The sequence below is a fragment of the Lepisosteus platostomus genome, chromosome 11 (assembly GCF_059453375.1).
Source record: "Lepisosteus platostomus isolate fLepPlt1 chromosome 11, fLepPlt1.hap1, whole genome shotgun sequence".
NCBI lineage: Eukaryota > Metazoa > Chordata > Actinopteri > Semionotiformes > Lepisosteidae > Lepisosteus > Lepisosteus platostomus.
In genome coordinates, this window is record NC_142621.1 from 27,810,930 (window position 1) to 27,826,121 (window position 15,192).

The window sequence follows — 15,192 nt, forward strand, 5'->3', positions numbered from 1 at the left end:
CTAAAAATACCAATTGGTATATTCGCTGAAAGAGTATACTGTGAAAAGTTTTGTGCATGCTTTTCCGTAAAAAACTTAAAACTGAGGTAAAATACCTGTGGCACTTTCTAACACTCTTGAAAATACTTATTTTGACTTGAAAAAATGAAAAATGGGAAGGATTATTTATCTCTGAAATAATCCTCAGAGATACTCTGCACAATATATGGAAGGGTGAACATGTACTGTACTGTATGTTTACATAACATGTTGGACATATGGTGTAATTATTTTACAAAAAAATGTTTCCAGATGTTTTGGACAAATGTTTTTAATTTAAATTTCAATTGTTTTGAACACTGTAGTTCAATCTCCTCTAGAAACTAGGTACTGTAGGTAGATTTCACTCATCATTCTACAACTCTTACTCATGACTCAGATGCTTGACAGATACGTTTCAGCAATGCCCCGTCACTCTCAGCTACCGTAATTGTCTTTAAAAGAATATTTCACACTACTGTGTTGTAGGTGTTTAGGATTTGTTACATTCTTTTCCTCAGATTTGAAGCAAAACCCTGGATTTCGATGATTTAAGCAATCCTTACAGGGTACAGAAAGAATAATAAATCACTTACTGTACAGTATGATGGAAGCAGTATCAACCATCCTATTTCGAGCAAGTCTCTGATACACTCTACATCTTACACGTTTGTATGACAAATCTTTCATTCCTTTCATTTTGCTGGCTTCTTTGTGTTTTCATTTAAAAAAAGAATAAACAGGCACAAAATAAGTCAACGGAAAAGAAACACCGTTCCTTTTTTTAAGGTTTGTCTTTGTGGCTGCCAATACCAGGGTTATTGTTTGTTGTGGTTTCTTCTTCAGACTAATGTTACAGATATAACATCAGATATAATATTACAAGAAAATGCATTTAAAATAGTATCTGTGCATTAAAGGCCTCTTTGGTAAACCAATACAAAATAAATCTAATTGAAAATGATTGCATTAAAAACATACATTACGGTGAAGATCAGAAACTATGTTTGAGTGACATCTGAAATCTTCTCTTCAAAATAATATCATATCCAACACAGTACAGACAGAGTTCACTCTGGCAGGTTCCAATGTAGATATTTGTGCTAATTATCAACTTGTAGAGTAATTGTATTTTATTGTATTGTAGACTACACTGGATTTTTATTCCATTGTAGACAAACATATCATATGAGCTGAGATTATTTAGATTTTTCATTACTAAGAACCATTATTGTGGAATGTTTGGGCATTAAAGGAACTGTGCATTCTTCAGTAAACAGCTTGAAAGAAATTACTGGCACACGCTGCAGCCTCTTTGGATAAATGTTTTCTTTGTATTTCAAATGGTAGGACTTCATGACATAACACTTTCAATATAATGATAACCATGTCCACCAACTCCAGATTAAATTTCCTTTAGAGTGGCTGCTGACACGACTCTTCATCCTGAAGCTTCAACTCCAATGATCTATGTAGTATGCAGCGTTTTACAGTAACTTAAATACTGTGTAATTAGGTGACAATGGAAGTGTCTCTTAGAATCTGGAGACAATGAGTAACACCTACAGGTACAGTAGCTAGTATTAACATTCCTACTTCCTAAAGCTTCAAACTGAAGGATGTTCACTTAGTTGTGCTGGTTTTGAGACACACTGATCAAAAGGATCTTCTAGTTTACTGCAATGAAATTCTGGGTAAATGATTGAGTCAAAATCAAAAGAGTAAACAAAACTGTGGGATTAAAGACAGAGAGAGAACAAAACAGGCTGACGAAGTACAGGCTCAGTGACCACAACCTGGCCATAGAAACTGGGCGACACAGGCAGACCTGGCTGCCCAGAGAGGACAGGCTGTGCTCCCACTGCCAGCAGGGAGAAATAGAGACAGAGGTGCACTTCCTACTGCACTGTGACAGATACTCTGGGATTAGAGAAACATTCTTCCCGAAATTCAGAAATCTAATCCCAGAGTTCCCACACCTGCCAAAACCACAACAGGTCCCAATCCTACTGGGAGAGGGAGGAGGGAACTCAGTTGATCTGGTAGCCCAGTATGTGATCTCCTGTCACAGCCCGAGGAACAGTGAGTCCGTCTCCCAATAATGCTCCAGCCGCCTACAGTATATGTCAATATTATATAATATGTCTTTGTTGTAAATGTCTGTAACATGTCTGTAGATTTTATTTTACTTCTATTTTTTGTTTTGTTCTATGTTTATTTTATTATTTTTATTTGCTTTGGCAACACTGATTGTACCTATCGGTCATGCTAATAAAGCACCTTGAATTGAATTGAATTGAATTGAATTGAACAATACAGAAGAGAGGAGACAGGAGGACAGAACACAAAGCATGTGCCAGTGGAGAGGTCCTTGTTCAGATCATCCATATAGACCAGATTGGAACCAAGTACAGTGGAGTTGCGATTATCTGACCTTCGCTTATCCAACATTCCATTTTATCCGACATAGCCAGTCACCATAGTGTACAGTATGTGCTCATGCATAATATTTTGCCCAATCCAATTCTCTCCATGTGTCACGCACTGCCATTGACGTAGCTTCGCTTGCTGATTTTGTACTCAGGATTATGATTTTTTCTATTGTATTTTTGAAGCGGCACTAGTTTACGTTGAACATGCTACTGATCTCATGTTCTCATGTTAATAAGACGCTGGCGAGACCTTGCTGCAAGGAAGAGCTGGGAAACAGATTTTAATCACTATTTTTTAAAATAATAACTAACAATAGTTCTGTACTCTGTTATTTTAGTATTACAGTAGATTAATAAACCAGATTTCATATTTATACTGCTCTTCCTCAAATCTACGATTTGTCTACTCAGTTTCCAAATTATGTGACATTTTCAATTATCCAACATACAGGTACTATCGGTCCCGTTTAGGCTGGATAATTGAAACTCTACTGTATTTGAACCTTGCTAAGAAAGATTGTCATTCTGTGTTTTTTAAGGAACTCTGATTTCCCAAGTGAAGAATCCCTCAATTAAAAACAGCCTCCCCTTACTAGTGAGTGCATTTTAGAATAGGGATATACAGTACATTCCCATTTATTTTGTGGCATCTAGGTTTGCAGAGAGAGAGATTAAACCCAGGCTGTATTCTATTTACATTAAGATGTACAGTAGCTTCTTATTCTGGCCTTTGTAGGCATTATGCATTTGAATACTTAGTAACACTTTGGGGTTTTTCTGTGTGGGTAGGACGTTAGGCCTCTGGAATGCCTTGTCTGTAAACTTGTAAATAGAGTAGCGTATGTTGTATGTTTACATTATCTGTATATAAGTGTGTTTGACTGTCATTGTTATGAAACATTTGTTAACACACTGTGCCTGAATTATTGCTCTTTTTTTGCAAAGCTGTGCCAGAGAACAAAGAAATCATGTGGCTCTATACTATACTAACTGCTCAGGAATATTCTTGGCAAAATCCTCCAAGCTGGGGGTAATGATTATTTTATTTAATGATTTATCTACTGTACTTGGTCAATTTCCTGATTTTCTAAATTTTCGTAACCCCCCATCTGTAGAAATATGAATAGCATTTTAGTTTTTTTTAATGAGTTAAACTGAATTACAGTAGGTTCCCTTCACATACGACAAAAATTGGGTTGACTAAAAGGATATTTTGCTATTTAATGGAATAGGTAGATGTTGCCCGTCAAACTCCTAAATGGCCTGTAATCATGCTTGTCTGCTTTTTAAAAAATGACATGAGTGTCCAGCAATATACAATGGTCAATTAATTTTTACAAGCAAGTAACAAGCAGCTCACATTGATGGTCTGCTGTCACTCTTTAACATATTCTCCAACAAAAGGGCAACACCCCTGTTGGGCACATGACATCAAACATAAGATACAACTGATTAGTTACCGTACATAAGGGTGATAAAGTAACTGGCCATGGAAATTGGCCTCTGGATAAATCAATTTTTTACAATGCATCTGATGCTGTGGTTTTTACCCTAGATTAATGTTAGAATTGTAAATGTCCTCATCAAATAAATACATCGTTCAGATGATGAAAGTGTAATTGCTGATGCATTAGTCATCTAAATATGATATTTAAGATGTTTACCAGTGATAAAACAGACAACATACCTCCATCTATATAAACCCTAGAGTATGAGTATTTAGCATTAATATGGAATAGTAGGCACAAAGGTTAAAGGATTTATTCATTTGTTTCATAGGTGCTTAATAATTTTATTAATAATGCATTTAAGCCGGGAAAATAACAGCCAATATTTCGACATCCTTTTCTGTCCTTCCGACTGTTGTAAATGGGAAATATATTGCTGTTTTTTCTGTCAAGTGAAAAACGTTTTATTGATTGTACATCTTTCCACTCTCCTCACTGACTCAGTAAGGTACTAAGTGACCCAAGGTCTAGATCTGAAAAAAAATTAGACCCTTCCAATTGGAAGGTACAAACCCTATACATAAAGACAAAACCTTTTTTGTGTAGAAGTCAGAGGCCTTATGAAAAAAAAAACATGACAATACTGGGATCAATATTTGCAAATGGCAGATAGCTCAAAGTTTTGTTTGTTGTTTTGAGTCTTAGCAGGGAACACTTTTTCTCAATGTCATGTACTAGGCTTACCCAGATTTCTGATGAACTATGTGGAATTGTTTTAGAAATATATACAGTAAAATGTAGACAATTTTTGCCGTGATCTAATCAGATTTCAGTTCTAGGGTTTTGATTACAGTGATGCAATGATTCTGAATCCTGCCAAAACAGCTACCGGGTTTATAACCATATGATATGTTAACTACAGTTTATTAACAGGCACATTGCCATTCTTAAATGAGTTTTGAATTGAATGTGTCCATTAACTGATTAACATTGTCCATTTCACATCAGAGTTATGCAATTATAAGTTGTCCTTGTGTTTTACTGTACGTACAGTAGGTATTTAACATCATAACTGTATTGCTTTCATTACACTGTAGGCTAGAATAGTTGTGTTAAGTATCAGTATTTATCAACCTGGCAAGGATGTGCATTGCACAGGAATTGCACTGCAGGTGGAACAAATAACATGTTTTATCTGAAAATGCTGAAGCACCTTGGTACCTTGAACCTTAATGGTTCAAGTCAGTTTTACCAGATTAATGAATGTCTAGTATAGGTGTTTTTCTTTCAACTGTCACCAACATTTGAATGTCATTGAATTACAATGAGTATCTCTTAACACTAATGATCATACAGTGGTGGAGTGTTATCATAACCTCTTCAATATTTAGGGCTTTTAACTGTGCAACTGCATTTCTGTAATAATTAGCAAGTATGTTTTACAGCATTGAAACTTATAGAACTGCATATTGATCAGAATGCATCACAGAGTAAATAAGGAAATAAGGTGACCTGTTAATGGAATTATAGCAATCTGTTGGAGTGTTAGGAGTGTTAGAGTGTGCTGTAAGATGATGGCAGTAAAAGCAGTTTAAGAACCATAAGCAAAATATTACTACAAGTACTGATGGTTAAAACATAATGAAGTATGGCTAGGCATGATGAAATCAAGGTAAGGCATAGTATAGGGAGGTTTAGTAAAGCACAATACAAACCACGCAAATCAAATGAATGATACATCAATAGAGCTGTGAATGTTCTGTCCACATACTGTACACTAAAGTTAACTGGTGAACCCATGCAGGAAATCATGAAAGATTTAATACAGAGGAGGAGGGATATGCTGTGATCTCACATACCAGATAGCCTGACAGCAACGCTGCTACTGCCCAATCAGTCCTGCTTAAGGTCTGATTTAAAAGATTGCTTTCTGAAAATGCATAAGAGCTTACTTTTGCATTTTGTGTGAAATATATTAGAACACAGGTGTTTGATTCAGTGTTATTATGATCATGGTGCCATTTCTGCATACAGGCTACAAACTAGCAAGAACAATGCTGTGCTGAACATGCTGTAACATTCTTTAATGAACATAAAGCACACTCTAGAGGTTTTCAAAATCATGTTAAAGCACCACCTGAAGAGCTGGGACTCGTTAAATTGGTCCAGTATAAAGAAGTTCATAAATACCTGTAAATACATTATGTTTATTTTGGGTTTTTTAGACCATATTTGATTCATTAGGGAAAAACAAGGTAATGGAGGTGGAGGTAATTTGTGCTGTCATGTAATCCCTTCTAATATTCTTTACCTTGAAATGGTACAGCTTCATGCAGTATACTCCATATTCATTTCCCACGTGGGCTGTCCTTTGTTAATGTTCATCATGTTTCCTAAGATTGACTGTGGATTTCCTTCAGCTTTTTACTGCCTAATTCTGAGGTGATGTGTGGAAGCAAAATAAAGCAATCTGGTGCAATATTAAATATTTCAACAATCATTTCATGTAAAAGCACAATTTCTTTACTTTTGTGAAAACAGGATAGTGTGCATTTGAAATCACTGACCAAGAGGAATCAACCACTAATTACTGTGATCTTTAGCAATATAAGATTCTGAAGAGGCTCATATTTAACAATTGGTGGGTCCATACAAAACCAGTGGTTTTATTCAAGAGGCACCCGTTTCTCTACCCACATAAGGTTCATGGCAGTTTTCAATGCTACACTCTGTTATGCAGGCCCCTGAAAAGTGCAATATGCTCTCTAGAGCTGGGCATTCCCATCTCAAAAGCCAACAATAGAAACCCAGATCATAGCTCTTGCCTAGTAGGTCACTACTTTATCAATACACCACATAATTTATCATGTCTCTCATGCACAGCTTAAAACACAAAGTTTTGATTGCAGTTTGCCACAGTTACTATCTGTAACTAAATCTCTTTGCTGTATCACCTCTGGGGACAATGCAGTTTAAGTAGAGGAATGCAGCTGTTCTGTGGTCTGTCAGTGACAGTAGTAAATTGGTGGACATCTTGCAGAGGGTAGAGTGCCAGCATCAAAATTGAGGAAAACCTTAATAATAATAATACTAATAATACTAATAATACTAATAATAATAATAATTATTATTATTATTATTATTATTATTATTATTATTATTATTATTATTATTATTATTATTATTGGCCCTTTGAAAGGCACCAAGTAACGTAATTTTACCTTAAAATACCTTGGTACCATCATCTTTAAAGTCCTATGCTATACTGATCAACAACTCATCCTTCAGACAGCCAGGAAATTAGATGTACCACCAAGGCAGCAAAAGTTTCACCCTGGTGAAGAAAGTATTTCTTTAGAAACAAGTGCAGAGCTTCCTGTTCTACTGAGCCAAGGTTATCCACAACTGTGAATCCAATATATTTAACACATTAAACAGAAGGATCTGTCCTGAAAATGTCCAGATTGTAGACTGCACCTGTTGCTTTATTGCTGAATACAAGAATTGGAAATGCTTCTCTTTTGCTCTTTCTGTTGTGGGAACAGTATTTTGGTTCTCAATGATGCTTAACCAGTTCTGCATGTCATCTTCCACTGACATGTTTATGCACTTTTGATCAATTTCTGGACTACATACAGGCTGCTGCTCCATCTATGCAGATGTGTAAATCTCCCATCTTAGAGAGAATTCCACCAGTGTTGTTGCTAGTGGTGTGGGATTAGGTTGGGTCTTTAAGACTGAAATCTATTTTGTATTGCAACTTGGCTCTTTTTATAAAGATTAAACATCAGCTGTAATTTCAGTTTAAAATAGACTACTTCATTCTAATCTTTACCTGTTAACACAAATAAACTCAGATAGAAAGTTATTTCTAAAGGGAGAGACACTTTATGTACTGTACTGTACTTCCTGTCTGTGATTTTTCTGAATGTGCTATTGGATGTACAGTAACTGTGCTACTAAGGCTTGATTATACCTTCTCCGTGATAACTCCTAAGTTACTAATTCCAAGACACAATTTCGTGTGCAGGTCTAACTAAAACCAAAGTCCATTTTACAAGGCTAGACTGAAATAACTTTACTTCCTGCTTAGTTGCACTCAATTACAGATTTGTTTTTGGTAAAAATATATTGCTAATGCAAAACTTTCTCATCTTCAGAACTGGTTTGATTAGTCCCCTTTCGCCCTTTTCTGTGCTTGCATGATTTTTTCTTTCTCCATTTTAAAATGTATGATTCATGGTATTTTGTTGTGTTTGAAAAGAAAAACATTGTTAAAAACTCATCACTTAGACACTATTCTAATATGGGTCATCTCTCTGTCTTAGAGATAATGAGAAATATCATGTTTTAATATGTGTTTTTAGTTTTACCTGAGGAAAACGTTTTTTCCAATAGTGTGACAGGTACTGTATGTCAGTGAGTATCAGAGCTCCCCGTGAGCCGTCCATCAGAGACTCCGTGTCAGCTCTGATACTCACTGACATACTGTACTTGCCAGTGAGGGTTCGACTCCCCTGAGTCGACCTGGACTATTTTCTGATTAAACCTTATATACTGTAGGACGATGGGCTTCACACAGGTGACACTAGTTCCCTAGTAACCTCATGCCTATGTGACCTTAACGCATTCTTCAGTGTATGTGGAGTGTCTTACCTGGGCAGATCCAGATCCAGTTGTCCTCTTGCATACATCTTGCACACATCCTGTTGTATTTGTTGAGATCTGACTCTGAGCTTATTGCTGTTTCCAGAGCATTAAGCGGTCTAAGAGTACATGACTCCCCTCTGAAAGGACCACCAGTTCCTTGCATGGCTATCCCCAGGAGTGCCACTACCAATACATTTAGCGGGGTACACTGGAGAAATTGGGGTAGAATAACTTACTCAAACGTACAATGGCTATATCTTGAGAATGGATTTGAACCCACAGCCTTCCAGTTAGGAGTCCATGACTTTAACCACTACTCTCCACTTCTCTACAATTTGGTACTTATGTTTTAAAAATAAAACTTCTGCTTATTCTATTTATATATAATTATATACTGGAAGACAGAGTGAAAAAGTGGCTTTAAAGTGTCATTTATACACCTACTCATAGATGCTGATGGAAATGCTGAATGTATACACAAGTGGCCTCAACAAGCATCTATGTACTCTATTTCTAAATTCCTATCAGAAATTCTGTAACAATATTTTTAAAATAAGAAAAGTCATAAAAAGCATTTAAAAATAATTCCACATTAGTTTTAAAAAACCCAAACCCCAAATGTAAATTGATTTTTTGGCATTTGCTTGAGGTCATCTCCACTATATACACAGTGGGTTCAGTAAATTTAAGGAATGCCATTTCTGCCTGAATTAATTTTATTTACCTCCCACATAAAAGCAGGAGAGAGAGATATAAAAATAAGAGGCTATTCCTTTATTCGTTGTCATTCTGTTTTTCCGAGTCTGGCTCTGCAGTAAATTACACTGAATCAGCCCTTGAGCTGTTAAAGAATCCAAACTGTCGGTACAATTAGAAAAGTTTGGAATGTGGGGAGATCCTTTGTGCACAGGCTTGCCAGTCACGCACATTAAACTGGGACACCAAACCCACCTCAAAAGGAGCTGTCGCTACCATCAAGAGCAGTGTATTTCCGCCAGGATTGTAACAATAAAGTTACAAAGGGACTCCCATGACTTGAATACAGCATACAAGCCCTTATGTTTCCTTTGAATCAGGTGTCTGCCTTACGATAGACCCTCTTTAATCTCTCATCTTAAATGAGCTAACTGGAGAGCACATCCATCTATCCATTTTCTAACTACTTTATATAATACAGGGTCACGGGGAAGCCTTAGTCTATCCTGGAAAACAATGGGTGCCAGACAGGATACACCCTAGAAGGGACACCAGTTCACTGCAAAGCACAGTCAGACAGAAACACGCACATACTCACACCAGAACCAATTTTCCCATATGTTAATCTATTAACCTATCAGAATGCAGTTGGATTCTGAAAGGGAATGAGAGCAGCCAGAAAAAACACACAAACTCCACATGGAGGCACCCCAGGAATTGAACCCAGGGCTCCAGCGTAAATTATACAGTATCTCATGATTTAAAAAAAAACAGCTTCTACACTAGAAGTGCACCAACCCACCTTAATGGTAGTGGAACCACCGAGAGGCTACTGAGAACTACTTTTGCTGCTCCACTCATCTTGCTCTCTATTATGAAACTGGTAGAGCATGGCACAAGGTAGTTTAAGAAGTTGTCGAAAAGCCCAGCAACCATAATAGATGATATTCTTTTGTAAACTGGGAGTAAAGCCACGTGGTTTTCACAATCTGAAAAGAGTGTTTTGTTTCCCTTCAGTCACTTCTCAAAGCCTGAGATGAATTGTCAAGCTCTTAGGTGGCCTTTGCAGTTTAGGCTAATTGTTGCTGTGCACCATTTCAAACAGATGAGGAGAATGAAACATCAGTCATGTTCTGATAACAAAGCCATGAACGGACAGCCTAAAGTAAAAGATGTCAATACTTAAGACATCACCATGGACACTGTAACAAGTTTAACCTTTTCAGATTCGTTCATAAAAGACAAATGGGTTTCTCCTATTTGTGTAACCTGTGCAGTCTTTCATTATGTCTTGGTGCTTCCAGAGCTACTATGGGCAGTATGAGATTAAATTTAAGAGGCAACTGAAACCCTTTGAGCCAGTTGGAGTTTTTAATTAATGAGCAAAGAGACTTCATAATTGCATATGTTCATTATCTTTATTCCATAACAGGGTCCTTTTTTTAATCTATTAATGTTAGATGCTTGTCACCGGGGCGGATGAATGTAACCATATAAAACGCTTGATTATGCAGTTTTAATGGAATGATTTGGATTCAGACGCTTAAAATTAATGGCATGGCGTCACATATCCTATTTAAACAGTCCATATTGTAATGAGATTATTTATGTAATAAATTAATAAGCTGCTTATGGCTTCACAGGGTCATGATTTATAACGTCCCCACCCCTTCACAGCCCCCAGTTTAGCAGCTAAAATGTAGATGTGAGATGGAGCTGAGTGAGGGGTTGTGGCATTGTCTAACAGGTTCAAAACCAGGAGGAAACTAGCTTGCCCTGATGCCTATCCTATTCTTCCGGCAAAGCTCAATTTCCCTATACTGAATCACAATTCTGCTTCACCTTTTACCTGGGTTCCATGAAGCCAGAAGGGCTTCCTTAGCTATTTTTTTTACTGGAGGGTTGATCACATCACACATCACATAACTTTATTAGCCATATACAATTTCTTGCATTAGGAATGCATCTTTTCACATATCCCAGCTTGCTCTCCATGAGACACATGACACAGACAGGGAGAGAAACTTGAGGTCAGAGCACAGGGTCAGCCATTGTACAGCGCCCCTGGAGCAGTTGGGGTTAAGGGCATTGCTCAGGAGCCTAACAGAGTAGGATTCCTCTGTCGGCTGTGGGATTTGAGCCAACAACCTTCCAGCCACAGGCGCAAATCCTTAGCCACAGAGCCACTACTCACCCCAAGATCTTACACATCTCAATGGCAACTTTGCAGTCTTACATTTTTAAATGTAACAACAAATTTAATAATAAATAAATACTGGGTGACATAAACTAACGTGTGTCCATGTCCTGCAGATAAACAAGGGTTTCTCTTAAAAGAAAGGATCGAAATTTGGTGTTTCATGTTTCAGTTTTCCTTTTCATTAATGGACGGTGCTGGTTTTCACCCCCCTCCTCCTGCCTCCCAGCTTTTCCAGTCTTGGAGTGTCAGCACTAAAGGCATCATTGCAGCTTGCATTCATATTACATCCAAAAGGACTGCAGTTTATTTTTTCATTTTCTAGCCTCTCTGTTTGCCTTCTTCCTCCATAGCTCATAAGTTATACTTACTCTAGGTACTCCATCGTAATTCACTGGGCTTTGACACTCTGAGGTCATTTTTTCAGCTTCTGTGTGACCTTGATGACCTTGATGGCTAGGGTCGCTGTGAAATGAGAAGGCAATGTGCGAGCCCCTAGTGACACAGTGGAGCCACCAAAATTCAAATAGGTTTCCACTTTCTCCCCACCAGTGAGACTGCATTAAAAAAATCTGTAATCTCATGAATCACCTCACCCCCCATACACACACACACATCAGTCCTTGGTGGTGGAAACCAGAGATGAATGCTGGGAAAGGACAGCTGAGACCCCTCCATGTGCATTACACCCCTCCCGCATGTGACTCAAGGGTCTATCTAGCAGATCTACTGTAGGTAGTTAAGTCAGATGCAGCAGACTCCTCGCGAGGACCAATATGCATGTATCAGTAACAAATAAGCTGGGTTAATAAAAGCAAGTTGATTTCAGCCTGGAAGCATGTGTGCATGCGTATGTGTGTGATTTGCCACATGCCCTGCTGTAAAGCGCAAGGAGAGTCAAAACGAAGGAAGAGCAAGACAGATGTGCCGTGGCTGTCATTAGTTAGCAGAGACTACCCACCTTGTGGTAACACAGTGAACTGTAACTGCCGGGTAAAGAGAGTGAGAGAGAAGGCATGAGAAAGGGAGAGAGAGAGAGGAGAGAGAGAGGGAGGGAGTTTAAACTAAGAGCTATGTTTTGGGACAAGCTAATCTGCCAGAGAGCTGTGTAAGGATCGGAGCACATTGTGTGTGAGAGTGTGCGGGGGAAAGATAAGGGAGCAGTCCTACGAGCCCGGCTGCTTGTTTTAATGTGCTGACTCCGGGGAGATAAAGAAAAAATATTGACTCTCCAGTTGTGTGCCGAGACCCCGGGCACAAGCTCCAGAACTGACAGAGGTGTGCAAAGGCGAAAGGGGGGGAAAAAAAACAACACAAGAAAACAATAAAGGATCTTTCTTTTTAATTTCAGTTTTTTGGTCCTTTTTTTTTTGTTCCGTGGGACTGCCTCCCATTTCTGCAAGAGAGACAAAGAGAGGGGGGGGGGACAGCAAAAAGAAAGGAAAACAAAAGCCTTGGCAACAAGATGTTTGAGATCAGCCGAACACTGAATGCCGCCTTGTTGAGCAATGAGGTAAAGCAATGGATTTGATTTTTCTTTCTCAGGCTCTCTAATTCCAGGATTTGGGGAATATTGGCTGCCCGTCCTTTCTTTTTGGTGTGTGTGTGTATGTGTGATTTTTGGAGGGCAGGAGCAGGAAGTGCAGAGGGGGAGGTAAATTTATGGAAATATTGGGGGGGGGGGGAGAGGCTGTAAAGAGACATCCTGGCAGGGATGCTCAGCTGGTGATTGGAGGTTAATAAGTTGGGAACAGGGTACTTCGTTTTCTGTCCCTGCTTGCTCGTGGTGAAGTGAGTGGAGAGGCAAGGGGCTGGCTGTTTTTGGTATGATGACTGGTTTTCGTGATTCTTTCTGAGCAGGCGGCTGTTAATGCCAAGGATGCATGAGGGATAGTCCATCTGGGGCTCAGAGTGTGTGAACAAGAGCGCGCGCGCATGTGTGTGTGTGTGTGTGCATGCGTTCCAAGGGTTGCGTGCCTGGATGTGTGTGTTCGCTCTCTCTCCCTGTCTCGATCTCTCCTTCTTTTCTCTCTCCCTGTGCTTTACCATTCCATCCATCCTTCTCTGTCTCTGTCTGTGTGTGAACGAGGAGCCTCTTTCACAATCCCACAAGATGATGATGAGGTACCCACAGCACTTGGGACTAGCCCCTACTGAAAGCACCTTACCTGAGATGAGATCGCTGCTTTATCCCAGGGAAATCCCAAGCAGCCAGCCTGGGGGCAGGTCACTATTGGTAAGAAGAGAGGTGGGGGACTTGGAGGAGGGGGAGGGAGACACAAGTGAAGTTAGGTAGAATTAGTCAGTTCAATTGGAGTGAAAGGAGTGAGCAGTTTGTTAGGAATGAAGGTCTATGATGCTTTGCTTGCATACTTTGTCCGTGCACTTGTCAATGGGTTAAACTGTCCATAAAAAAAGAGAAAGAGCCGGGGGAGATGGAATTGTGCAGTTTCAATCCCATTGGGGTTTGCTTCTCTGCTGTATGACCTTGGGCAAGTCCTAGCACTTCCGTATCTGTCAGTCCAATAGTGGTTAGCACAGCGTGTTTGGGAGGAGGCGGAGGATCTCTTACAAGACTCGTAGTGGTCCATCTGTGAAGAGCAGCTCTTCAGTGTATTGCATAGAGGGCCTGGGGTCGGGGGGATGGCATGGATGACCGAGAGGAAGAGAGCCTGTAACAGTCAGGATTGATCTGTATCATTTTTAAGGGCCCAGATGTTTTGCGTACTGTCAGAGCTGTTTGAGGTCAAGCAAGCTGGCAAGGATAAGGGAACTAATGATTTTGGTCAGGGATTTTCAAACAGAGACAGAACAGAAAAGTTTTACAGCCTTCCAAAAACCAAATGAAAGAATCCTCAGACGTGAAAAATGTAAATAAGCTCTGGGTAATTCTTTTGTCCCGGTGAAATTTCGTTCTCCGCACTTATAGCAGGTTGAAGGGAAGAAAAGATTAAAGACCAGGTGGAGCGGAGGAAAAGAGTGGTGGCTTGGAATTATTCGATCTGAGTTTCTTTCTTTTTTGGTGTGTGTTTTCTTACTGCCTGGTTATATCTGCTAGTGATGTTTGAAAAAAAAAACAGGAGACACTGGGAAACCCGTTCTGGAAACAGTCAGAGAAAATTCCCCTGCCTGCCGCATGAAATCTACACAAGACAGGGGGCGTTTGATCTGTCATGGTTTCTCATTCTGGTGGCAGCTTCTCCTTAAAGCAGACTGAGCATCCAAACTTGGAGCGCACTGCTGCATGGCACTGAGGCTGGGAAGTCCGGGGCTGAAGCAGAGGGTTGCAGAGCAGGGGCTAGTAGCGTCCACCCTGGTGGTTCAGCCTGTCAACAGTGACAGCCAGCTGTTGCTGTCTCTTCCCCTTTCACAGCTGGAGCTAAATCTCCACTCATAGGAAGAGCACAGTTAAACACCAGATTCTTTACAGTCAAAAATATAAGAATATTTGCACCTGACAAAAAATTGTCACCCCTTGGTGCTCATACGGCTTTAAGATACTGTAAGTGTTCCCTCTTCTTATCCAAAATTTCTTAGTACACATTCAACGTTTTTTTGTTTGTGTTTCTTCCAGAAATATGTTTTACTGGAGAGGATGCATACAGTTGTGTGTCAAGACATTTCAGTTAAAATGTTGCTTAAAATGTGAGCAGCTCTTTAATTCCTTTAAGGAAGTCCACAAATACAACACTTTAAATGATAGCTGCCTTCGCAGGGTTGTGATTTACTGAGCGGGAGTCGCCGAGATTTT

At 39.3% G+C, this 15,192-nt stretch overlaps 1 protein-coding gene across 6 annotated transcripts in view; it reads left to right on the forward strand.

Moving 5' to 3' along the window:
• Positions 1 to 12,508: 12,508 nt before the first annotated feature.
• Positions 12,509 to 15,192, forward strand: part of elavl4 (ELAV like neuron-specific RNA binding protein 4) — a 108,501-nt gene continuing 105,817 nt past the window's right edge. The window contains exon 1 of one of the 6 annotated variants that reach the window (XM_088598990.1): positions 12,509 to 12,954. In XM_088598990.1, coding sequence (XP_088455116.1) covers positions 12,907 to 12,954 — 48 coding nt within the window. In that variant the 5' untranslated portion in view covers positions 12,509 to 12,906. Of the gene's footprint in view, positions 12,955 to 13,446; positions 13,678 to 15,192 lie in introns of those variants that run through there. The other 5 variants (XM_088598985.1, XM_088598983.1, XM_088598980.1 and 2 more) reach the window with 5 other exon arrangements.